The following is a 27948-nucleotide window of genomic DNA, read 5'->3' as shown; positions in this document are numbered from 1 at the left end:
AAATGTCAAAGTCAACACCAAACAAAGTCGAAGAAAGTAGTTAAGTTGGAGAAGTCTATGTGTTGGTGCAGTGCACACATATGAGCACACCTTGATTCCATTGCCCATGCATGTCACCTACTTATTTCACCGTGGACATCATTATTTTTTCACATCTCGCATCTCATGTTATGCACTCACACATGCACCTGCAACAAACTTCATCCACACAAAGCCTCTAAGTACGTCTCTCGATGGGAGGCTCTCAATGGGGATCCATGGAGGTGTAAGCTTAGCCCATGGTATGACCTATCACCTAGAGAACCCTCAACCTTGCAAGTACCTCCAAAGAGCTTCAATGCATTTAACCTCTACCATGATCGTAAGTCTGGACCATGGTACAACCCATCACGTGGAGAACCCTCAACCTTGCATGTACCTCCAAAGAACTTTAATGCATGCAAACTCTACTTTTGACTCCAATTTAGCACCAACACAACCTTGCCCTAGCCAAAGTACTCACCACGAATAAGTCTAATCTCTAAGCATTATGTTGTGAGATCTAGGCATACTCCTTGGTTGAGCATCAAGACGTCATCTACTCATGTACATTATCCCATAGTGATCTTGACCCTCATTCCGCCAATCACAAGAATGCTTACAAAGATTGTCCTAATAAAGTGACAATTGTTGCCCCTCTGTGGTAGATGCATCTATCACCCCACTTCGATGAGCCTTGACTTGTTGAGCGTGCAAGGAGGACTTGTTCATACAACCCTCCTTAATGCCACAATAAGGCTCAAGCCAAAAGGGAAGGGCACTAGTCAAGGGAACATCCAAGGCATCCAATAAGTCGAAAGCCTAGGCTTCAAGTTCAAAACAAGCAAAGCCGCTCAAAAGACTAATAAACTAGAATCAGAGGTCCAACAGAAGAAGAGCCCAAAGAGCATGCAGAAACGCAATGCACAAAACCATTGCCAATGACAAGCATGTAATAACCATTGAAAGTGGTTTAAATGAGAGCTCCGAGGCTTCCTCCCTTAGGAAGATAGTCAACATCTCCCACACAAAGCAACTCTTTCCAAGAAAAATTACAAAAACATTCCAAAGAATCTCAAGGAGTATCCCAACTCCGTGTCAGAATGAAACAAGCCTAAGAGCTGTGAGGAAGGTGCAAGTTGAACTAGAGCCAGTAGTACTAGAGCAAGTGGTCGAGTATTAACCAAACCAACCCCACCATTTGAGTCTATCCCTGAAGTCTGAGTTCCAATAAGTTCTCTTTTTTGCAAGGAAACTCCTAACTTTGGAGAGCTTTATCCAATTGTATAAATGGGAACTTGAGAACCCACACTGAATCTAAACATAAAGAGGAGGATGAGTCATGTCCCATCGAGCACCCTCCATCCATAACCAAAACTAAAGGACAACCAAAAGTGCCCATGAGCAAATCAAGGAACTATTTTGAAAACAATAAAATGAATGTAGTGTTACCGTAAACAAGGGACTGATGCAACCTTCGCAATCTTGGATGGTGGCGCTGGTGTTAGCATAATCATAAAGAATAGCCCACCACCACTTGTAGACAAGCCTCATGTTTAACCTTGTCGATGAAAACACAACCAAATCCTTAGGTCTCCCACAAGATGAAAAGCTCTAGACCTTCAGACTAGGCTTCTACCACACATTTATGGTGATGGATTTTCAATGAAAGGGTCATATACAATGATCCTCGAAAGGCCTTACATAACAAAAGCAAGCTTGGTTCATGTTAGTCCTTGAAGATCAACCTAAAGTCAAGGAAGGCTCATCCCATGGGATGAAACATTCTCACCAATGAGTCTAACACAACTCTCCAACGTATAAATGTTGTAATAAGTTGCTAGATAGGGAAGATGAGAACCAAAACTAGAGCCTCTTCCAAAGTCTCTGTGACTCTAAGAGTTGGGTCCATGTCTTGGCAACCATAGACACTCTTTCACAAAAGCTTGGAACAAGGTTTGCAAGATTGGATGCGATGAAAATAACCTCCATATTCATGCCAAGTGCAATATCCCTTTTGAGAGCCAAAATTAACTCCGAACCAAGAGCAGCTAGTGATTCATCTAGCGATGACTCCTCTGAAAGAGGATCAACTTCTACATTTCCCACAGTCACCCGGCCAAGAGGGAGAAAACCACATAGAAAGCCTAACAAGTATCTTCTCTCCAAAGTCATGCACCTTTGCTATGTTGAGGCCACTGATTCACATAAAACCTACACCCAACAATGGGAAGATGAACTAAACAAGACCACCATTCAAGCCAAGACAATGGTTTATAAAGCCTAGACCAACAAACCCTTTCTATCCACATAGTACTGTGAAGTTTCTTAACACTAATGGGCTAGAAATAATGGACATTGACCACTTTTAAGTTATGGCCAGCCAAGTGTGAAAACTAGTCATTCGTACAATCATTCCCCTTAAAATATAATACTTGTAAGCTCTCTCTATATTTTGTTGAATGCTTGCATAGACTGACATATGCACATGGATAGGTTTGATTATAGGTTCCTCCCTCTCATGAGCTTCTCTTCAATCCACCTTTGTCAGTGAGAACTACCATGAAGGCAACCCTCTTCTTGCCTCCTCCTAGGTAAAAGAGCTCTCCCTCCACTCATATACATGGGAGCTCTCTAGTGTGACGACGGAGTGAGGATGCGGATGCTAGGCTAGCACCATCAAGATTTCCACTCACAACTATTGAAGAGGAAGCCTCAAAATTGGTATTTCTACAATAGACCATAAGAAGCCTGATGCACAAAGCCAAGCACCACATCTTACTTCCTGTTACCCTTAGTATTTAACAATTGTTTTTGTTCATTTAGATAGCAAGTTTTAATATGGCAAAGCACCTTCAGCAATCGGCATACACTTTCACAAGCCACCCATACGAATCTAAATCAAATCCGAGAAATGACTGGTCACGGACTTGTAATCCATTGTTATTTGAATCCCAAACATCCAAGAGTCCATTAAACAATGGACAAACTTTAAAGGGCCGATTTCGACTGGAAAGGCCATGGATATAGCAAGATGAAATGCTTCAAACAAAACCCATAAACCCTTTGGTGAAGGCCAGAAGAACTACAAAGAGCCTTTTGCACGCACACGCGCGTGGAGAGAGAGAGAGAGAGAGAGAGAGAGAGCATTGCCATCTCAAGCCCAGCGAAAGCATAGTCAATGGGACCTACACCAACAAGGTGGAAGAATAAGAGGCAGTTGAGGAGCCGACATAAAGACACAAGCTGAGAACGCCTTACAAAAGAACAAAAAGGAGCAATCTGAAGTGATGTTTCAAAACTGATACCAAAAGAAAACCTTAGTTTGATGTTATCTCTATGCACATCAACAGCAACTCTCCATACTAATAAAGATCAGAAGCCATACCTCCTTATCTCTAGCTATAGTAATGTAAAGTATAAAAAAACTTACAATAATTGCCATCCCAGTTTGGACTCCTTACGCCATGTAAAGCCAGGCTTATAACTGCCAAGCTTGTTTGTTTTCCCAGAAAGAAAAAGTACTAAAACTAAATCCATGGACTACTTGCAGCTTTCAAGAACAAATGTTGATGCCACGTGAATATTATAAGTGACTGGCTCAGCAGCTGAATCATAGTTGAATAAGCTGTTCTTCCCTGTTTGTTAAAATATCAACAAAGACTGCAGTATAGTGCAAAGTTGGTCTTCCAGACAACAAGTACACATAACAGGGTTCACTTTTACTCGAAAGCCACACTTCACTTTCATCTGATGCGATCCTGAAGATCAGAAATCAGACTCGTTGCAATTGTAGTGAGCTTTCTTCCAGTTTGTCCAGCTAAAGTCTTCAAGGAGGACATGTCCTGGGATGCCTTCACAATTGCAAAATTTTGCTAATGATAAGCCTCAAAATCCCATTATATCTCAGGTCAATATCCTTGCCTTCTTATTCAGTAATACATGTATCCATAACTTCGCACGCATGCACACACAAGCGCGTGCATATACACATACATTCATTTATACATACATGTATGCCCACATCTCAAATATACATACAAGCATGCAAACATACATCTGTATGTAGTTAGGTAGGTACACACACACATGTATGTATGTGTGAAAGTAAGTGTTTGTGAATGTATGTATGTAAGTATATGTATGTCTGTATGTATATGTGCGTATGTGTGCACGCACATATATACATTGGATAATGGAAAAAGTACACAAAGTATACTGACCCAAGAATTTAAAAATCAACTTAAAGAAATGCACCTGAAAGCTAAGCCTCGTCAACAGTTCACTAGCTGTTAGATCTGCAGCCACATTGGATGCTCCCTCGTTGCGCTCAAAAAAATCTGCACTTGAAATGGAACTAGAACTCTGCCAGCAGCCATGCATCATCATGACAACAATAATGATAGTGATAGTGGAAGCATAACTTGGTCTCAGAAAATTGTGCTGTGAAAACTTACTGCAAACTTTTGCAGCCGTACTTGGCTGTTGGCATCGACAATTTTGTTTTCCTCTCCAAAAAACTGAGAAGACGATATGGACTTGGCATTTGCAAACTTCTTTTGTGCCTCGTCACTCTCCTCAACCTGATAAATTCGAATGATGTATTTAGTCCAATACATCTTCAGCACATTGAGGTAACACATTTAGTTTCGCATCTCCCAACTCAGATCGACTCATAAAAAACCTAGTACAATTAGGCAGGCTTGGCAAGGGCACAACAAGACTGTGTAGCTTGCAGCCAATCATGTGGCAAGAATTGCAGCTGGGTGGGTGCACTTGCCTTCACACCGTCTCCCAACAAGTCCGACATCGACAGATACATCAAGGCCAATTTAAGACGTGGGTGGTCGGGTTGTGCAAAGACTGAAACCCGTCAATTAAGGCAAAAAGCTGGCTTTGGGTGACCAAAGCCAGTCTCATACATTAAGAGTCTTTAGCAATCCTTTAAAACAACATACATGAATCTGAAAGAGATGTAGTAGAGACGACACCAGGTGGGGCCCCGAATTACCCACTGAAGGGTCCCCCCCTGCAAGCAAGAATATTTGCTTTATTTCTTCTTCTGGAGAACTATACACAAGCTGAACTGTGTCCACAAGAGTCCAAGACTGAGCGGACAAACTGACTGACTGACCGCCAAATGCAAAGACAAAGCGACCAAATGCTGGGCAAAACTGTGCATAAGCTTTATTTAGGCGACTTTGAAGCTATCTTCGAGAGAAATACACTGCCCGAAAATGAGGGAAGGTGTGCTGAAAACTCCTAAAGAGACCGAGCTTCTTTGCCTTGGGCTGAGAGCACAAGTATGGCTGTAAGTATGCACAAGCACAAGCCTAGGCACACATGTTTGACTTCTAATGATAATCTCTGGTTTATATCTGATGTTTTATGGACTGAATATGCCTTGCCTTTTTATATGCTTCAGGGTGCCCAGTTGGCTCCCCCTTAAAGCCTGTCGGCTGGCAGAAAGTGTCCACGACTGACATTAAATGTCAGTCGGCTGCAGCAATTGATCACGACTAGCATAAGATGCTAATCGACTGCCTGTTGCTGGTCGGGTGGCTGCCAGATCTGGCCGACTGGAGCCCCAAGTCAAAGGACCTGGCCGACATGGTCTTGTAGGCATGGCAAGGGATTGACTACCCCTTGCAAGGCTATGACTACCCCTTGCAAGGCTAGGCACCTCTTGGGGCTGCCTGCTGGCCCCTTTCTATATGCAATGTACTTATATGCCCTACATGCATCTACTGCTATAGTTGTCATCTATATGCCCTATATGATGAACACTTGCTAATTCTCCACAGTGGGTTAAGAGGACTGACCTGACACTCTAAGGTTGGGAGACTAACCTACATAGCTCATGCCTGACATGTCTCAGACAGGGCTCACAAAGGGTCGCGGCACACAACAAATAAATCCTAAAAGGTACTACTTGTGTACATGATTCTTGCACTGTTGATAAGCCAATATGTCGTCATGTACCATAGTGCATGGGTGCACATGACATTCCCTTCTGCTTAGCTTGGCGGGAGGTTCATAGCTTTGAGGTAGTCCACCAATAACTGTGGATACTCCAAGAAGAATTCTTCATCTAGCCAAACGGCTTCATGGGTCCCTTGATCTTTGAATTTGGCATAAAATTGGGGAAGGCATCGTCCAGAACCATGCTTCCAGCGATGTAGAAGGATCCGCTCCGGCTCTATCACCACTGCTACATCACCATTTCTGGCTACTGTTCTTCTGGAACATTCTGCAATGAAGGTCCAAGAGACGTGGAAGATGTTGTGCATCATCCAACTATCTGGCAATCTAGGTTGCATGGTGACATCGCTTATCTTCTTTATGATGGAAAAAGGACTGAAACTTCTGAATGACAACTTTGGTCAATGCTTGCCCACTTGCTTGAGTCTTTGCTTCATGATCCTTAAATATACCTATTCACCTTCTTTGAAATTGACGTCTCTTCGTGACTTGTTTGCCTATCTGGTGTAAGCCTCCTAAGCTCTGGTAAGACGCTCTTTGACGGAGTCAATGTCGGCTGAAAAAGTTTGTCGTCTGTTGGCTTCCAAGGCAGGAGAGATCATCCTCGTGAGAAGAGATGAAAATCTTTGACCAAAGGCTACCTCGTGCGGAGTTCTACCAACACTGGATGAGTGAGTGTCATTGAGAATCGCCTCTACCAATGGGAGATGAAGCTCCCACTTCAACTGCCGATCATTGCACTACACTTCAAGCACATCGAAAGCCAACTGATTATAAATCTCGGTTTGGCCATCAGTCTGAAAATGAAATGCACTAGACAATTGCAATTTGGTACCAAAGTTGTCGAACAAAAGTGAGATGTAAACTTTGGATCCCGGTTTGAAGTAATGGTCTGTGGCAAACCACAAACTAGATACTGATGTCACTGAAAGAGCCAGGTTATATCTTATGTTTGTGGCCATCTGTTTGCATGGTATAAATATACAAAATTTACTGGATCTATCAACTACGTCATACACTGAGTATTCCGAGATCCAGTAGATACGGGAAGAGGTCCAACAAAGTCCATCGAAATGTCGTGCAACAGAACCTCAGGAATGGGCCATGGCTGAAGCAACCCTGCTTGTTTGGTATGAGATACTTTCACTATTTGACAAATGCAACACTGAGAAACATAGTTGTACACATCTCTGCGCATCTTCGGCCAATAAAACAATCTTTCCAACTTCTCCAAGGTAATGTTGATCCCACGATAACCACCACCAAGTGAATCATGGGCATCATGGAGGAGTGCCGGTCTTTTCTCCCTGAGAACACACAGTCGACCCTTGTAAAAGAGCCAACCGTCTTGAATGGTATAATGACCTAGTTCGGAATAAAGGGCCATATTGTAAGGAGTTCCAAATTTTGGACAATCTATATACTATATCTTCATAATGTCTAAATCTTTTCCTTGTATCTCCAACACAGTAGACTCTTGTACTGTCTGAATACTACCTTTGCAATTGAGAGCGTCTTCGACGAGGATGTTCTTATCCCGTACATAATCATTCTGCCAAACTCTTGGAACAACTGACTCCACCGGTGCTGTCTATCGCTCCATTGGGCACTTGGCATAGTTTGTAACCACTTTAAGGCCTGGTGGTCTATCTTCACAGTAAATTCCCTTCCATAAAGAAAAGGTTTCCACTGTTTCAAGGCTGTGATAACTCCTAGCAGCTCTTTGTTATAGACAGAATAAATTTTTTATGCATCATTCAGCTTTTTGTTGTACTACACCACTGGTCTGTCTGCTCTTTGCAAAACTGCTCCTATGGTGAGATTACTAGCGTCGGTGATCACCTCGAAGGGATCATCCCGTGATGCAAGTTTAAGAACTGGAGCTTCGTAAGCTGCTTTTTGCAAAGCAAAGAAAGCCTCTAAAGCCTTACCTGTGACTGAAACTTTCTTTGCTTTTTGCAAAACAACGAAAGCCTCTAAAGCCTTACCTGAAACTTTCTGTCTTCTAGTCTTCAAGCCCTTAAGCAAATCTGTCAATGGTGCTGCAAGGTTAGAAAACCGATCCATATGCGAGCTATATGCTTGGCACAAGCCCACGAAGGAACGTATCTCTTGGGTTGTCTTTGGAACGTCCCAATCGAGGATTGTCTTTATTTTTTCAAGATCAAGGCGAATGCCATCACATAGCCCAGGTACTTAACTTCTTGAACTCCAGATATGCTCTTCTTTACATTAATGTAGAGTTTGTTGTCTCACAAAAGCTGCAAGACCTTTTGCACATCTTTCACATGTTACTCTGTAGCGGCAGAAAAAACAAGAATGTCATCCAAAAAAATGAAAAGACATACCGATGAGTGTGGCAAAGACTCGTGACATCTTCTTGCTGAATGTTGCCGGTGCATTGGTCTAACCGAAAGGCATGACCACAAACTCATAATTATTCTTGATTGTCAACTTGTTCAAGGCTCGGTAATCCACACAAAGACGTGCGGTCTTATCTTTCTTCGACACAAACGGAATCAGTGCAGCGAAAGGAGAGGATGAAGGCTTGATGAAACCAGACCTCCGCAACAACTGTGCTAGTTGCATCTCCAACTTAGTTTCCAACGCCTTGGAAAGACGATACGGAAACTTACTGGGTGGCTCAACTCCAGATACCAATTCAATACGATGGTCCTTAGGACAAAAAATTGGAGCTGTAGCTGGGCTACTTGTGGGTAAGTATAGTATTTGTAAGTTGTTTTCATGTTCAATCATTTTGGAAGAAACAGTGGTATATGGCTGGACCAAGCCACCCGTTTTATGTACTTGTAAAATTCTTACTCCCTTAAGCCAATACATATCCTTCAAGGGGAGGGAACCAGCCCATCTTCCGGTCCCTAGTGCAATATCATTTCTTTTCACACTTCCACATTGTATAATCAATTGTTATGGCTATGTATGTGGGATATGGTAGTGATCAAAGGATGATAATCTTGTGATTTCAGTACTAAATTTTGTATAACCATGCACCCCTTTGTGACAATGGTATCAAAGCTCCGGTTCTCTTACTTTGCATAAATCTTTTTATGATACTGGATAAGACCGTGGAGGAATCATTATCCATGAGGGAAAGTTGGGATTCTAAGGTAGTCCTCCTCTTATTGTCACATTCCGAAAGGAGGTACCAATGGTTTTGATGGTCGTGAGCGTGTTGGAAAGACCTTGTGGCCCTCCTCTCCGTGTAGGGGCACTGTTGTACCCTTGCGGTCTATTCCGTATCATATTTAGACGCACGTAGCGACTGGTCTTCGATATACATAATTGAGTTGCAAGCAAAGCATTGTTTTGGATAGCTTTGACAGAATTTTTGAGTTGTGTTCCCTTGCTCTGCTGAGGGAAGGGAAACTCCGACAGCGATCCCAGAAATTTAGCAATTACAGTTGGAAGTGACTGAATTGAAATCTATTTTGGCCATCCCAGAAATTCAGCATACTCTTGAGTCTCTGAAGAAGAGGCATAGGGGACCAAGACTTCATGCCTCTCAAGAGGCCTCTTCAAGATCTCATGCCCATAACCGTTCTCCTTCACCTAACCACAGTTCTTCTCCTCGTAAAAGCCATCGTAAAAGCCATTCTCACCGTCATAAAAGCCATGCTAAACCCAAAGCCCGTTCTCCTTCTCCCACTGGAAAGCCCTCAAAGAGATTGAAGACTTTCAACGTTGGGGATAAAGATGTTAAGTTTGAATCTTACAATGGTAAACGGGATATTACTAAAGCTCTTTCTTTTATTAGACAGCTTGAGGTTGCATTTGTGAATGGCAATTTTACCAAGAAGTCTAAACTTTGTCATGTCGCCATGTATTTGAAGGATACGGCCAACAATTGGTGGCTGGCCAAGATTCTTGAGAACAAGGATCCAAAGTCTTGGGAAGATTTTAAAATTCAGTTTTATGAGCAGTTTCTTCCTCCTGACTTTGAGAAAGATGTAAAGAAAGAGTGGGATTGGTTGTCACAAAAAGATCATGAAAGTGTGTCTACATATGTAGATAAGTTTTGGACTGTTTTGCTTAAAGTAACCCTCTTTATAAAGATTGCTAATGATGAGAAGATGCGAAAGTTTGAAAGTGGTCTCCAACCTATTATTAGGATGAGCCTAAAACTCTACCTAATAGTACCTTACAGCACATGATAGAGTCCGCAATTATTGCCGAAAATTTGCATTCAAAGGACACCCCCAGAAAGCAAGAGTAGCTCATACAAAGCTAAACAGAGGGCAAATCAAGAGATGTTCAAGGATGGACATCAAGCTAGAAGTGGAGAAAGAGAACAAAAGAAGAAGGGGTTTGACAAAAAAAAAAGCCAGGGTAGGAACAAATCAAACCGCCTTAGTTCTGAACAACTTAAGGAGTACCGAGAGCAAGGTAAATGCTTCCGATGTGGTAGCAAAGACCACATGAAGAGGGAATGTCCTCACCTTGTTAATGATGAAGGGTACCCATGCAACCCCACCCTCTTCTAATGCAGTACCTCACCTGATCCAAATAGCCGCAGACTTGGGGTAATTCCCGTTGTAGGCCATATTGCCATTAAAAAACAAATATAAAGTCTATTCATTCGTACTTAGTTTTTGTCAAAGAGCAGATTGGGTGTAGAACTCTGTATCAAGATATGCTCTCATACACGCACTCCACACACACACACACACACACACACATAAGAGCATAATAGCATATATTCACACAAAGCCCTTTGTACTGAGTTTCTATCAAACCTCTGGAGATGCAGGGCAAACTCACCCATAATGAAGCCTAGCACTAAGGGAAGTAGCAAATAGAAAGAATTAGTATAGCAAATAAGTAGTTGATAGGACAAATGCACCACTAAAGATGGAAAGAATAATTTAGTAGCTGATGCATTATCTCGTAGGCCCAAGGTGAATGCTATCACCACTGCCTACCATGAGGCCCTTTCATCTATGCCTCAAATGTATACTACTCATGAAAATTTCAAAGAGATATGGGCTGATTTACAGGCTACAAAATCAGTCCATCCTTTCTCCATCAAGGATGATTATTTATATCACCATCAAGCCATTTGTGTAGTCAAGCAGCTTCGTCAAAGGTCATGGATGAAGCACACGCACCTCCCTATGCAGGTCATAGAGGTATTTTGCCCACTACTCAAGCTTTGGAAAGATATTTGTATTGGTCTTCTATGCGGGCTGATATAGAAAAATATATTCGTGTGTGGTATGCCAAAAAGTTAAGTATGACAGGCATAAGTTGCTTGGTTTACTTCAGCCTTTGCCTATCCCTCAATCATAGCAATGGATTTTATCATAGATCTTCCTCGATCTGCTTATGGTAATAATGCTATTCAAACTATTATTGATCGCTTTAGTAAGCAAGCTCATTTTATTCCCGTAAGAAAGACTATCAAGCCTAATCACAAGGCTCGACTCTTTCTTTTTCATGTTTTCAAACATCATGGAATCCCTAAGTCCATTGTGGAAGACAGAGATCCAAGGACAACAAGCTTATTTTGGAGAGCTCTATTTGACAATATGGGTACTAAGCCCAATTTCTCTTCTATCTATCATCCCCAAACTGGTGGGCAAAGTGAAATAGCTAATTCAATGGTCCTCGATCTACTCAAATGTTATGTTTCTGATCAAAAGGCAGCATGGGAGAAGTATTTACCCTTGGTTGAGTTTGCATACAACAATACAATCCATTCCTCCACCGGCAAAGCTCCATTTGAGGTTATCTATGGCAAGGTAATACTTCCACCCATCCTTCGTACTAAGGATGAGATTTTTGCTGCTGATGAATATGTTAGAGATTTAGATACCGCCTATGCACAAGTTCGGGTAGCCATAAAACGCTCTCAAGCAAAGCACCAGAAGGCTGCCGATCAGCATCAATGCCATATGGACATCAAAGAGAAGGATTGGGTTCTTCTCAAGTTTGAAAAGGCACATCTCCGTAAGAGACCAGGTACTATGGTCCATTTCAAGTTATTCAAAAGATTAATGATGTGGCTTTTAGGTTGGCTTTGCCTAATAATTGGAAGATACATAATGCTTTCCACATCATCTTGTTGAAACTATACACTGGAACTCCGCGTTCTCAACCAGTTATAGAAGATCCACCACAAGTGGATGATTTACAGCAGGTACTTCAACCAGAATATATTGTCTTCCATCAAGAACGGAAGCTTAAGGGAGGCAAGGTTATACGCAAGTATTTGGTTAAATTCAAAAAATTATTCACCTATGGATTCAAGGTGGATGCAAGAACAAATCTCAAAGAATATCCCGATCTCCTCAATAACTATTTAGAAGCTTTTCAATTGAGGACAACTGTTTAGAAGCCGGGGAATGTAACTACTCCCTAATTTCTCAAGATTCATATTGTAAATTCTCTATTCTTCATGGACATGGGTGTTGGACACTACATGCAACCATGAAATGTTTATGGTTAAAGCTTCTTATGTATGTGTATGCTAGCTGTATCTATGAAATCCTAATTGCAAAGAAGCATGTTAGGCATTTGATGGATCTTGGAGAACCACATGCAACACATAATGCCATAGACATTTGATGGAGCTTGCAAAGCCAAATGCCATAGCTTTTGTGAATTTCAAGTACATGTAAATAGATGGGGTTTCTTCCAAAATATGTGTTCAAATGCATACATTTGTAGGCATGACTTATTTCTATTTGTCAGTATTATTTTGTTTGCCGAGACAATGCCTAGATTTTATTGCCATGAGAAGCTCATGGATCTGGGAACACCTAGATTGCACCCATGGGTTAGTATGTTGCATAATCCATTTTCAGCTAATGTATTGATGGATTTGTACAGGAATAATTAATATTTTGAAGCCAACGCACTCTTATGCATGTTTTCTATCTCCATGCATGCATGCATGACAGTTTAACTAAGTATGGTTGATAAACTTCTTTTCCATCATGAGAAACCCCCATGCATGCAACATGCATGGTCAGAAACCCCCATGCATGTGACATGCATATATATATAAGAACGTGCATGTTATATACTCATGGTAATCAACCCACAAGACTATATAACTCCATTATGCATAGTATGGACTAGATACTTCGACATCCCCACTAACGTCATTAGTGCCCAATAATGGGTGTAGAACATTGTATCAAGATATGCTCTCGCACGCACTCCACACACACACACACACACATAAGAGCATATATTCACACAAAGCCCCCATGCATGTGACATGCATAGTTAGAAACCCCATGCATGCGACATGCATGGCCAAAAACCATCATGCATGTGACATGCACGGCCAAAAACCCCCATGCGACATGCAAGCTTTTTCAGCTACGTGCATGCATCATGCAATGCCTTATCTTTTCATGCATCTAAAAGTGTGCCATGCAAGTTTACTTTTCTTAAAAGTAAAGCATGCAAGCTCACTTTTGTCCAAAAGAGTCATGCAAGCTAGTTAACTCAAAGGAAAGGATGCAAAGTAAACTTTTCCTCCTCTTTTAGCTACAAGAGTTGCTCTTTGAATTATAGCCATTCTTGTTGTTCCAAAAGTCTAGCTCAAACCTCTCCCTACCGCATCTTTTTATGAGCAATATCATCCACCCCTTTTCTTGTAGGCACCTCCTTCTAGGCTCTATAAATTCAGATTTTCAGCCCCATTTCAAGACACTCCTTGGCCTTTGTTTATTGCTCTATCTAATGCACTTATTATAGAGTATTTTTCCAGCCATACCATAGTGTTTTTACCTCTCCAACACACTTGGAAGCTGGCTGAATTCTGATTTTCAGAATTGAAAGTCTCCATTCAAGCTAGAAGAAGAAGAAGAAGAAGACTATTTCTAAAGATTGAAGCTGTGGAAGAATCATCTTGGCTCCGGTTGCTACAAGTTCTATGCGGGAGAATCCTTGGGAAGTGTTGGGCACTCTCCTAAGCCTGATTTTCAGCCACTAGATGGTTGATCTCATTGAAGTTAAGCTACATTTGCAAAAATCGGGATTGCTGGGCAATCTTGGTGAAGGGTGCTAGGCACCATATTGCTAGCGTGTAGCTAGTCTTCTTGTGGGCAAGTATAGTTTTTGTAAGTTGTTTTCATGTTCAATCATTTTGGAAGAAACGGTGGTGTATGGCTGGCTAGGCCAAGCCACCCATTTTATGTACTTGTAAAATTCTTACTTCCCTTAAGGCAATACATATCCTTCAAGGGAGGGGACCGGCCCATCTTCGGTGACCAGCCAAGAGCCTATAAAAGAGTGGCCAAAGTCAGTCAATTAGACATCTGACAGAGTCTCCCGAGTCCTTGCGAGAGCTTTGTAGTCAACAGCCTAGATCTAGTGCAGACGTGTACCTGCTCATGCAACCAAGGCCCACAGGAATCTCGAGGCCCATGAGGGTAGCTCCGTGGCGGTACAGGACGTCATGGAGTAGAGATTGGTCGGAGCGTCTTGTTAGTTAGGTCAGCTCATGGCTCAGTGGGGACAGCCAGGTCTTGTGGGTTTTACCCACGGCTATCATGGTTGGGTGGTGAGTCAGGATTGCATCCCCTTCACGATTTATGGCTTTGTTTTGCACGTTTCGGGTCATGTTTCAAGATTGTTGTACAAGCAGACCCTTGGGAATTTGACAATTCTTTAGGTGTCTCCTACTGGGCCACGATTGCCTGTAATTCTGCCAATTTTTTTTCCATCTGCACTCTTTCGAGTTGAATCTGGTGTTGCCGTATCTCCTCCTTTAGCTTTTGGTTGTCATCATCTTCTTTTTGCGGAAGCATTTCTTCAAATGGTTCTTCTTCTTTAGTGATGTCTTCAAAGCTTGATGCCATTGTGGATGGGCAAGTGGTTTTTCCCCATCTCAGCTCTACCATCCAACGGATGCCCTCACTTAAGTTGCCTGGTTGAATCACATCCCAAGCTCTGATACCAATGTAACATGCGCCGAGGTAGGACCGTGTGAAACAACAAAGCCTTTCTTTAAACCTGAGTTTAGTGAGTCTTTAGCAATCCTTTAAAACAGCATACATGAATCTGACAGAGATGTAGTAGAGACGACACCAGATGGGGTCCCAAATTACCCACTAAAGGGCCCCCCTGCAAGCAAGAGTATTTTCTTTATTTCTTCTTCTAGAGAGCTGTAAACAAGCTAAACTGTGTCCACAAGACTGAGCGGACAAACTAACTGACTGACCACCAAATGCAAGGACAAAGCGACCAAATGTTGGGCAGAACTGTGCATAAGCTTTAGGCAACATACACCATCCCAAGACTGAGGGAAGGTGTGCTGAAAAATCTTGAAGAGACTGAACTTCTTTGCCTTGGGCTGAGAGCACAAGTATGGCTATCAGTATGCACAGGCACAAGCCTAGGCACACATGCTTGACTTCTGATGATAATCTCTGGTTTATATCTGATGATTTATGGACTGAATATGCCTTGCCTTTTTATATGCTTCAAGGTGCCTAGTCGACTGCCCCTTAAAGCCTGTCGATTGGCAAAAAGTGTCCACAATTGACATTAAATATCAGTCGGCTGTCAGCAATTGATCATGACTAGCATAAGATGCTAGTCGGTTGCCTGTAGCTGGTCAGGTGGCTGCCACATCTGGCCGACTAGAGCCCCAAGTCAAAGGGCCTAGCTAACATGGTCTTGTAGGCATGGCAAGGGGTTGGCTACCCCTTGCAAGGCTAGCCACCTCTTGGAGCTGCCTTGGGGCTGGCCCCTTTCTATATGCAATGTATTTCTATGCCCTACATGCATCTACTGGTATGGTTGACATCTACATGCCCTATATAATGAACACTTGCTAAATTCTCTAGTGTGTTAAGAGGGCTAAATTCTCCAGTGGGTTAAGAGGACTGACCTGACACTCTAAGGTTGGGAGACTGACCTATGTAGCTCGTGCCTAACATGTCCCCGACTAGGCTGACAAAGGGGTCACGGCATACGACAAATAAATCCTAAAAGGTACTACTTCTATACATGATTCTTGCACTATTGATGAGCCAATTTGTCACCGTGTACGGTGTACCACAATGCACGAGTGCACATGACATTAAATCCAGAACACTCACGTATACACATTTGCAAGCATAGGATATGTTGACCAGGTCGGATGTATACATCATCATTATACAAAAGATGTAAGTCATTCTCATAGTCCTTACGACAGGATGTCTCATAGTGATCATGTGGTAAGGAACCTGTGCACCTTGCCCTGCTCGTTAGCGATGGCGTGAACCTATGCACCTTGCCCTACTTGTGCTTCGTGCTGCTAGCATTAGCACTTGGTGCCCATTGCTGCCTGTTGGGGTAAAGGCGTTATGCCCACCCTTATAGTGTGTACAAGCCCATAAGTTATAGTACATAGTACACTTAGTACTTTTAATGTACTAAGTGCACTATGTGTACTAGTGCAATATACATGTGTGATAGGGGAGTCACACACTCATGCTTTTCATGAGTTGACTTATCCCCACAACTCTCTCTCTCTCCCTTGTTCTTCTCTGTGTATGTCTCCCATGAATGAACTCTAACCCTAATTCAGGTTTCTCCCCATCAACTGGTATCAGAGCCTACACTTCCAACTGGTGGTGTCGAATTTGCTGTAGAGGAGAAGAAGGTTCAAGCGTTGATTTTTTCTCTCTGTGTGTGAGTGTTGAACGTAGGAAAGCGTAGCTCTCTGCAACTTTCGCAGGCTGCAGCTGAAGACAGTCGACCAAGTGTTGACGTGGCAGAGCTACACGTAGCACACTACAAGCGGGCATCACACCACAGGCGGGCGTCAACGATAGGCGGATACACGCAGGCGAACAGGTGCGCAAGCGTGTAGCGCTGGGCGTCGACTGGTGCTAAGCGAAGGCAGCGCCTGGCCATTAGCGAAGGTTGGGCGACACCGGCTACCTTCGCTAGTCGAAGCGTGTAATCTTGAAGTGCGAATCCAAGGGGGCATCGGCGTAGTCCTGGATTCGACGTTGGGAAGCGTGTAGCACTACACGACGCTGGCGACTAGGCGAAGTTGGTGGCGGGCGTCCATCGAATACTAGGCAGCTGAGCGTGGAGTTCCAGCGCACAGCAGGCGTCTGGGCGTTCTACATCCTCCTGCTCTTCTTCGCGTGGCTCATCGCTCTCACTCTTTTCGCTTGCAGCGCCGGCTCCGCCTGGTCCATCGTCCATTGGCCTGCCTGCATCAATACAGCAATACAGCAGCATATTCATCACGCCCCCCCTCCTGCAACAGAAATCAACCTGCAAACCTCAAATTCAGCCCGAAAATCAGAAAAGCAGAGGTATTTTGCTTCAATTTTGGGAATTTCTCATCAATTCAATTAATTGAGCAGGTACAGGTGCATAATTGCTCAATTTTTGAGCAAAATTGGCAAAATTGGGTGACATTGGTCACATCCCACGTCAATTGGCAGGAAATCGGTGACATTGGTCACATTTGCAGTCAATTGGCAGTAAATTGGGCATTGAAATTTGGGGCTTTTGATGTAATTGTGCAATTAAGCACTCATACATGCTGTATGATGTGAAAAATCGCACATTTGGGCATATTTGCAGCAAATTGCAGTGCAAATCAAGGGGCTTTTGTGCCGATTTGGTCGATTTGCATGCAGGCGATCGCATTTGATGCTGTGGTTAATGTGCTGATGCCTTACAAGCACTCAATGTGCCTGTAAATCAAGGGGCTTTCATGTATTTGATGTATATGTGGCCAGGGGGAAGCATCGTGAACACTCTGGATGCCTTCATGTGCGTCAATGTACCATGCATGATCAGGAATTGATCTCAAATCAAGGGGCTTTTCAAGTTCGTATGCTTGTTGAGCTTGGCAAAGCAGCAGGCAAGCCATTTATGCCTTGAATCCTCAAAAATCAGCTTGCAGTCAAGGGGCTTTTGCCCAATTTCTGTTCGAGACTGTTTTATGCAGTGTACAGGACTGTAAAAGTCTGATTTTCACTCATTTGGACAGCCAGGAGAGCATTTATTGCTATTGTACCTGCTGGTACAGATTTGGCACAGCTTTGTGCATGTTTTGGCATGGCTGTACATTGTTTTGAGTGATCAAAAGGTTCAAATTCAGCTGCTGAAATTGCCGGTACAGGTTTGGTACATCATTGGTGAGCGCTTAGTACTGCTGTACAGTACTTTGGAAGGGCAAAAGAGCACATTTAAGGTGCTGTCCAAAATCTGCAGCAACCAGATTTTGGTGTTTTCATCACAAAAAGTGGGAGAAAAGTTGCATTCTTGCTTCCGCAGTGGGAGATAAAGCTTGGGAGAACATTTGTAAGCACTTTGTGTGCTTTGGGTGCAGTGTTTGCACATCTTGGGTGCAGTGTTTGCACATTTGCAGGGAGTCAGGCATTACAGGTTGTATTTTGCTATGGCAACCACAGGTGAGAGCTCTTCATTGCTTCACATCAAGAAGCTTGAAGGCTCGCATAATTATGATATTTGGCAAACCCAGTGCTACAATGTGTTGCTTCAGAAAAAGCAACATAAGCCTATCAAAGAAAGGGGTGTGATGCCCGCTTCTCTTACAGCTGAAGAGTGGGAAGATATGGATGAGCTGGCAAGATCTACTATCATGTTGTCTGTGTCAGACTCATTACTTTTCAGCATTCGTGAAGAGAAGACAGCTTGGGGAATGTGGCAGAGATTGCAGGACTTGTATGCCCAACAAAGTGCCTCAAGCAAAGTGTATTGGTTGAAGAAACTCATAGGTCTTCAGATGAAGGAAGGGGCTTCTATGACAGCCCATCTCAATGAGTTTAATGGTATTGTCAGCCAGGTTATAAATCAAAAGTTGGCAATGGACGATGAGTTCAAAGCCACCTTTTTGTTATGCACTTTGCCAGAGAGTTGGGACACATTCAGGACAGCCACTAGCAATTCGAATGCTATGCTGTCATATGCAGATGTTGAGGGTGCTCTTCTTCAAGAAGAAATGAACAGGAAGAACAACTCTGTTGGCAAGTCTAATGCAATGAATGCACGTGGGAGATCCCAGCAAAGGGGGAAAAGCCAAGAAAGGGGAAGGAGCAAGTCTCGCTCCAAAAAGGATTTGGAATGCCATTATTGTGGCAAGAAGGGACACATCAAAAAGCAATGCTACAAATGGAAAAATGATCAAAAGGAAAAGGGAAAAGGCAAAGACAAAGAGAAGGATGAAGCCAAAGATGTAAAGCCAAAGGGCAAAAGTGGAGTCAAGATCGAAGAAATCAATGTGTCACATGCAGGTGGCAGTGAGGATGAGGTCCTCTTTACTTCTTCACTTGATGCCCATTCACTTCTTACAGGTGGTCATGGTATGCACTCATGGATCATTGATTCAGGTGCCTCCTTTCATGTCACAGGTTGCAGAGACTTGTTTGTCAGGTACACTGCTGGCAATGAAGGAGTGGTTTATTTGGGTGATAACCATGCATGCAAGATACTTGGCAGAGGTGATGTGAGACTTGTGTTTTCAGATGGCTCACAGCTTATGCTCCATGATGTCAGGCATGTGCCTGAGATCAAGAAGAATCTGCTTTCTACTGGACAGCTTGATGATGCTGATTATGTTACCACATTTGGTCGTGGAAAGTGGAAGATTAGTAAGGGCTCACTGGTTGTTGCCAGAGGCTCTAAGGTGGACACTCTTTATTTCATGCATGCAGGTGTTTGTCACCATGCTAATGTAAATGCAACCGAGCTGCCGGAAATTTCTATGTGGCATAGCCGGTTGGGACACATGAGTGTCAAAGGAATGGAGCAATTGTCTCGTTTGGGTTACTTGCCTTCTCTAAAGTTTTCAAGTTTTCAATTTTGTGAGCATTGTATATATGGTAGGCAACTACAGTGCCCCCACAAGAAAGCTCTTGGACAGAAAGATGCTCAGTTAGAGCTTGTGCATACAGATGTATGTGAGATGCCTCAGCTTTCTTTGGGAGGGGCAAAATATTTTGTGTCTTTTATAGATGATGCCACACGCAAGGTGTGGGTTTATCCTCTTCGTTTGAAGAGTGATACATTCTCAGTGTTTCAGAAGTTTGTTGCTCATGTTGAGAATCAAACTGGCAAAACACTGAAAGCTTTGCGTTCCGACAATGGTGGAGAGTATATGTCCAAACAGTTTCAGGACTTTTGTGATGCTAAAGGCATCAAGAGGGAGCTCTCTACTCCTTATGATCCTCCACAAAACGGGACAGCAGAGAGGATGAACAGGACCATACAGGAGAAGGTCCGTTCTATGTTGTCACATGCTGCATTACCTCATGGTTTTTGGGCTGAAGCTGTTATGACAGCCGTTCACCTTATAAACAGGTCACCTAACACGAGGCTTGGTGGGAAAGTGCCAGAAGAAGTATGGACAGGGAAGCCTCCGTCATACAAGCACTTGAGAGTGTTTGGTTGCGTTGCGTACGTGCACATACGCAGGGAAATGCGCACCAAACTTGATCCCAAGTCTCATAAATGCATATTCCTAGGATATGGTGACAGAGGTGAAATGGGGTATAGACTTTGGGATCCCATAAATAGAAAGATCATACGCAGCAATGATGTCATTTTTTATGAAACATGCATGTATAAGGAGCCTGCAAGGCAACAGGAGCCTAGCAGAGTCATCTTTGATGATGATGGACATCATGGACAACAACAAAGGGCTGTAAATCAGCCATTACAGCAAGAAAACCAGCCCTTAAATGGTGCTGAAAATGGTCCAAATGGACAGCCAGATATGGCAGAAGATATCCCTATGGATATACCACAGTTGGAGGATATACCGGGCATGATATTTCAGCCTTATGGCATGGAACAGGAGCCACCAATGGGTGATATGCAGGCTGGACAGCAACCTGCAAATGATGGTCATTGGGTACGGAGGTCCACAAGACCCTCCAGAGTCCCTGACAGGTTTGTTCCAGGGGTTGACTATTTGATGCTTACTGACTGTGGGGAGCCCTCATGTTACAAAGAGGCTTTACAGAGGGCAGACAAAGCTCTATGGGAGCGTGCCATGAAGTCAGAGATGGATTCTCTGCATAAAAATGGAACATGGAAGTTGGTGCCTTTGCCTGCAGGCAAGAAGGTTTTGCCATGCAAGTGGGTATACAGGCTCAAAGTTGCATCAGATGCTAAGCCAAGATACAAAGCCAGGTTAGTGGCTAAGGGCTTCAAGCAGGAATATGGTGTGGACTTTGAGGAGATCTTCTCTCCAGTGGTCAAAATGACCACACTTAGAGCTGTGTTGGCTTTGGTTGCGCATGATGATCTGGACTTGATTCAGATGGATGTGAAGACTGCTTTTCTTCACGGTGATCTCCATGAGGAGATATATATGCAGCAGCCAGAGGGTTATGCAGAGAGTGGAAAGGAGAAGCTTGTATGCAAGCTGAAAAAGAGTCTTTATGGGCTCAAACAGGCACCAAGAGAATGGTATCATAAATTTGATACATTCATGAAATCTCAGAAATTCAGGAGAAGTGACATAGATCACTGCTTGTACACCAAGAAAGCTTTGGATGGCAGTCTCTTGATTCTCATTTTGTATGTTGATGATATGTTGATTGCCGGGAAATCTCGTAAAGAGATGGATGCTTTAAAGAAGAGGCTGCATGAAACCTTTGATATGAAGGATTTGGGTGATGCAAATCACATCTTGGGCATGCGGATACTTCGGGACAGAAATCAGCATGTGTTGTATTTGTCTCAGAAGGACTACATTGGCAAGGTCTTGCAGAGGTTCAATATGGACGGGGGGAAGAAAGCTAGTACTCCTTTGCCTCCATATGTGAAACTCAGTGCTATGGACAGCCCACAGTCGGATAGTGACAGGGCTGATATGGCCAAGATTCCGTATGCTTCAGCTTGTGGCAGTCTCATGTATGCCATGGTTGCTACTAGGCCGGACATTGCATTTGCAGTGGGAGTGGTTTCTAGATACATGGCCAACCCTGGCAAGAAGCATTGGGAAGCAGTGAAAGGTGTCATGAGATACCTGAAGGGCACACAGGATTTGTGCATTTGCTTTGGCAAACAGGATGCATTAGTGCATGGTTACACGGATTCGGATTATGCCGGTCATCCAGATAACCGGAAGTCTACTACCGGTTATGTGTTTACATTCACAGGAGGTGCTGTGTCATGGATATCCAGGATGCAGAAGTGCACTGCCTTATCTACTACAGAGGCCGAGTATATTGCAGCCACAGAGGCTTGCAAGGAGGCATTATGGCTATCTCGGTTAGTGATTGATTTGGGTTATACAGGGGATATTCCATTGTTGCATTGTGACAGTCAGAGTGCCATCCAGTTGGCAAAGAACCCTGTCTTTCATGCAAAGACGAAGCATGTGGATGTGAAGTATCACTTCATCAGAGAGGTGATAGAGAACAAGCAAATTCAGCTTGTTAAGATTCATACGGATGACAACCCGGCTGATCTGTTGACGAAGAGTTTGCCTCCGGAGCGGTTTGCTCATTGCAGACACTTGATGGGCATTGGATGAGGCCATTTTCAGCCTTGATATGGCCTTGTATATTATCATGTACATGCTGATTTTTTCTTTTCCTTTCCTTAAGGGCACTTTGCCTTTAAGTGGGAGGTTGTTGGGGTAAAGGCGTTATGCCCACCCTTATAGTGTGTACAAGCCCATAAGTTATAGTACATAGTACACTTAGTACTTTTAATGTACTAAGTGCACTATGTGTACTAGTGCAATATACATGTGTGATAGGGGAGTCACACACTCATGCTTTTCATGAGTTGACTTATCCCCACAACTCTCTCTCTCTCCCTTGTTCTTCTCTGTGTATGTCTCCCATGAATGAACTCTAACCCTAATTCAGGTTTCTCCCCATCACTGCCCACACTCCTTGCTGCAGCATGTGCCTGCCCATTGCGCTGCCCCCTGTCCGCGTTGAGCCCTCTTTGTTGTCCATTGCGCTCCCCCCTGTCCACGTTTTACGCATGCCTGCCCAGCTGCACCCTCTTTGCTGTCCATGCCAACATGAAAAACAGTTGCAAGGCCTCTGGAAGGAGATACAAGGAAAGAATAACAAGATTGAAGAATTGGCAACAAAGGTGAACCACCAAGAGGAGGAGATTCGGATGTTGAAAGAGACCCAGATGTGTAGGCATGTGCTCACTTATGGTAGTGCTATGTGGTGTGAATAGGGCTTAACCATGGGCACTTTTTCCCATGTGGTTTTTCCCCTTGGATATCAAGTGTGAAAGGACATTTTATCCATATAACTTTTGTACTTCTATATTATATGGATGTGACACACATGCAAGGGTTGACTTGCATTTTGTGGCTACCACATATTTGGTGTTTTCGCTCTCTCTCTCTCTCTCTCTCTCTCTCTCTCTCTCTCTCTCTCTCTCTCTCTCATTTCTGTGTGAGTTTCTTCTTCTTGCACCTAACCCTAACCTGCAAGAAACATTGGTGTGTGTGAGTCCACAGACAATTGGTATCATAGCTAGGCAGCCTCTGTGGATCTCTGTCGCCTGAATTCTATCAACGCAGTCCGTCCAGCAACTCCGTCGCCGTCCATCGCCCTCGCTATGCCACCCGATTCCGCCTCCTTGCACGGTACTAGGAAGAGGTCCGCCGCCGCCCGATTCGGCCTCCCTGGCCAGCGGCGCTCGTAGAGAGACCTTCGCCCGCCGCTCGTTCCACCCTGCCTCGCCGGCGGAGACTGGAGTTACTAGACAGACGACCGCCACCGCCCTGCTTCCTGGCGGCGCTCGCAGCAGGTCAAGTGCCCAGAGGAAAGCTCCGTCGCCACCGCCAGTTCCGTCCCCAGCTTAGTTCCGTCCATTGGCAGTCGCCAATCTGCAGATCCGTTGGCCAAACTGCAATTCCGTCGACCGGCCTACAGTTCCGTTCCATCGCCGGCCTGCACTTCCTCACGTCGTTTGCAACGAACCCTACACCCTGCTCGTCTGACAACCGCCACGTAGCCTGTTGTACCTGGTCATCTCAATTGCAGGTACTTTTATTTCAAAATATAAAAATCAAAAATCCAAACATTCTAGTGCAGATTCATCAAAATTTGGGGGTTTGGCAAAAATCCCCCCTTTGCATGGAAAATTGCAGGAGACAGAATTGCATGGAAAGTACTTGCTACAGAATTGCCACAAATTGAACATTGCTTTGGTTGGAATTTGGGGGTTTCTCAAATTAAGTTCAAAATCAAAAAATTAAGCCTCTTCTACTTGCAGAAATTTGAAGATTTTGTGAACATTCGGCAATTGACTACACATTGAAGCAATTGCAGTGCATAAAAATTGGGGCTTTTCAGATTGGAGCATGTAATTGGGGATTTCAGCGGTGATTTATCACATATGTATACACATTGTGTGTAATTGGACAATTTGGTGCAGGCAAAAATTTGCTCAGAACATTTGGTTGCCTAGCCGTGCACATTGGTGCTTGGTTTGCCTGCAGGTGTATTTTGTCGACATGGCTCAAAATGCTACAGATATATTTGGTGTGCTCACCCAGGAGAACAAGTTGGATGGATCAAACTACTCCCTCTGGAGTTTCATGATCTGTAATTTGCTAGTAGCCAAAGGGCTTTGGGGCATCGTGTGTGGTGATGACACACGCCCACTTTCCATACAGCCAGCAACGCCTCAGAGGAGAGATGCTCAAACAGCTCCTGAGGTTGAACCCGCTCCCACACGAGCAGAAGAGATGGGACTCTAGGGATGCACAGGCCATGTCCTTGATAGCCCTTTCAGTGAAAAGGTCTATTATTCCACACATTCGATCTTGCAAGACATCGAAGCTTGCATGGGACACATTGGAAGCAATGTATCAGGTACACAACGAGGCAAGAATTGCCTACTTGAAGAGGCAATTGGATCTTCTTTCTATGGATGAGGGTGACTCCATGTCAGATCATCTCACCAAAGTGAAAGATTTGCAGGAACAATTGCTCAACATTGATGAGGTTATCCTAGACAAACAACTAGTCACCAACACTCTTCATTCTTTAACACCTTCCTCCTTGGACTTTCACACCTCTCTCAACCTCTCTATGAGAGGAGGTGGTGATCCTGTCACTTTTGAAGAGCTGGTGGGTTTACTCTTGCAAGAAGAGCAAACAAGAGCAAACCTATCTAGCAACCGTGGTGGAGACAAGGCATTTACAGCCAAGGATAAGGGTAAAGCAAAGAGCTTTAAGCATGGGAGACAACAGTCTAGTAAGACTGGTCATGGACAACCCTCTTCTGGTGAAGTCTGACAAATAGGATGCAAACAAGCCTAAAAAGAAGGGCAAATGTCACTACTGCCATAAGCCTGGCCACTGCATCAATGAATGTAGTAAGCGGATTGCAAAAGAGAAAAAGAAAGATGCAGGCAATGCAGTAGCAGACTCTTCTGATGACAAAGCACAGCAATCGGCTAATGTAATTCAGGAAGAGTACACTTTTTTGGTCACATGCACTAGTGACACACCAAATGCTTCAGACAATGATGTCTTGCATTGCATCTGACAGACAAGATTTTGATAGTGGTCCTTCGAGCCACATCACTTCATGCAAAGATGTATTTCAGCACTTGGTTTATGCTTCAAATGGCCGCAGTGTATCATGTGCAGATCATACCACATATCCAGTAAAGGGAATTGGCAATGTCATACTTGTTGCAGCCAATGGTGCCAATATATGTATGAAAAATGTGTTGTATGTTCCAGGGATAAAGAAAAATTTGCTCTCCGTCTCAGCCATAAACGACCAAGGTTTAAAGGTTGAATTTGAAGATGGGAAGTGCTTGGTAAAAGACCCATCAAAGGGTTATGAAATAGTCACTTCTGGAACACAATACAAAGGCTTGTACAAGCTAGACAGCTATGACAAGCGTACTTATGATGCAAATTCACTGGCTGCCCACACTCCTGCTATGCATGATGCAAAGCTATGGCTTGCTCGTTTTGGGCATCTAAATTTTAAGAGTTATATGCTTTTCCAAAAGCATCATATGGTTGATAATATGCTGCCTCTTGAGTCTCCAACAAGACATGTATGTGAGGAGTGTATTTTGGGAAAGATGCATCGAAAACCATTCCCCAAGGATGGAGCTATTAGAGCTGACAGTAAATTACAGCTCACACACAGTGATGTATGTGGTCCAATGCGGACACCATCCATAGGGGGGCATCTTTATTTCGTCACATTCATTGATGACTACTCCAGGTTTGCTTGGGTTTACCCCTTGAAAGCGAAAGCAGAGGTGTTTACATGCTTTCGACACTTTTGTAGCAATGGCTGAAAATATGTGTGGATGTAAAGTCCAAACACTCCGCTCAGATAGAGATGGAGAATACATGTCAAATGCATTCAAGGATTATATGCTTCAAAAGGGCATCAAACACCAATGTAATGTGCCTTATACACCGCAACAAAATGGTGTAGCTGATAGGAAAAATAGCTCTCTCATGGAGATGGCAAGATGCATGGTGAAAGCACAAAAGTTGCCTCACAATTTTTGGATGGAAGCTATAATGTCTGCCACTCACGTGTTGAACAGGTATCCAACAAAAGCTTTGAAAACCATAACACCATTTGAGGCTTGGTATAGCCGAAAGCCAAAAGTGGATTATATGCGTACATTTCGGTGTTTGGCATATATGCACATGTGCCATAACAACTCCGAACAAAGCTAGATGATAAAGTAATGAAATGCATTTTTGTGGGCTACACCAATTAGAGCAAAGGATACCATCTTTATAATCCAACAACACGCAAGATTTTTGTTAGTAGAGATGTGGTATTTGCAGAAAATTTAGTACAGCCCATGTACAGCTTGTATAAAAGTCTTGATACACGCATACAGGACATGTTTGAGGGACTATTACCCATTGCAATTAGGGGGGGTTCAGATCAGCCAGCCCCTACACAAGAAAATCCTCATGTAGAACATGTGGAACAGCCAACAATTCAGCCCCCTTCTATGGAAGAAGTAGATGATCTTGTCAACGAAGAGCAAACAGCCATAGATACAGCCAAGTCGGAGCCAAGATGGTTGCTAAAAACTTTGCAAGAAAGCAAACTTGCAGCTCCACTAACAGGTAGAACAAGGGCTAGTTTCAGCCATGCATTGAATATGCATCATGGGGAGTTTGCATTAGCCAGGGTGGTCTCTTTGATTCAAAAGAGCTTCTTCTTATGAAGAAGCACATGAGAATGAGCACTGGGTGCAAGCCATGCAAGATGAAATCTCTTCTATCATGAAGAACAATACTTGGGATCTTGTGGACTTGCCGAAAGGCAAGTATGTTTGGTGGGTGTACAAAGTCAAAAGGAAGTCTGATGGTACTATTGACAAGTACAAAAGCAAGACTTGAGGCTAAAGGCTACTCTCAGAAAAAGGGAATAGATTATGAGAAGACTTTTCCTCCTACTTCGAGAATGACTACAATAAGATCAGTGATTGCATTGGCTGCACATAAAGGATGGAAATGTATCAATTGGACATCAAAACTGAATTCTTAAATGGGGATTTACAAGAGGAAGTATATGTAAATCAGCCCATTGGTTTTGTAGTTCCTGGTGAGGAACATAAAGTATGCAGGTTACACAAAGCATTGCATGGGTTAAAGCAAGCTCCAAGAGCTTGGTATGATAAAACACATGCTCATCTAACCAGCCAAGGTTATGTGAATAGTCCAACTGAAAGCACATTGTATGTGAAGAAAACCGGTGCCGATATTCTCGTAGTCATCTTGTATGTAGATAACATGCTCGTAACAGGGACTAGCAAAGCACAAATTTCAAATTTCAAAGCTGATTTGAAAACTGAATTTGATATGTCAGATTTGGGACCTTTACACTACTATCTCGGCATACAGTTTATGCATACAGATGATGGCATTGTTATGCAACAAACTAAGGACATAAAAAGTTTGCTAAAAAGGTTTCACATGGATAAATGTAAGCCCATTTCTA

General features: G+C 43.4%; 1 protein-coding gene across 1 annotated transcript in view; it reads right to left on the bottom strand.

Annotated features, from left to right (window-relative positions):
• Window positions 1-3292: 3292 nt before the first annotated feature.
• The window catches only part of LOC147636384 (putative ADP-ribosylation factor GTPase-activating protein AGD9), an 89789-nt gene continuing 65133 nt past the window's right edge, over window positions 3293-27948 (bottom strand). The window contains exons 5-7 of the mRNA XM_086801825.1: window positions 4476-4601; window positions 4276-4383; window positions 3293-3872 (exon numbers count right to left, since the gene is read on the bottom strand). Of these exons, the coding sequence (XP_086657951.1) occupies window positions 3765-3872; window positions 4276-4383; window positions 4476-4601 (342 nt within the window). The 3' untranslated portion in view covers window positions 3293-3764. The remainder of the gene's footprint in view (window positions 3873-4275; window positions 4384-4475; window positions 4602-27948) is intronic.

This window comes from Cibotium barometz, chromosome 8 (genome assembly GCF_041138505.1).
Source record: "Cibotium barometz isolate CiBa-2024 chromosome 8, ASM4113850v1, whole genome shotgun sequence".
Taxonomy (NCBI): domain Eukaryota; kingdom Viridiplantae; phylum Streptophyta; class Polypodiopsida; order Cyatheales; family Cibotiaceae; genus Cibotium; species Cibotium barometz.
The sequence above is the reverse complement of the archived record's forward strand: the minus strand, read 5'-3'. Positions and strand labels throughout refer to the sequence as shown.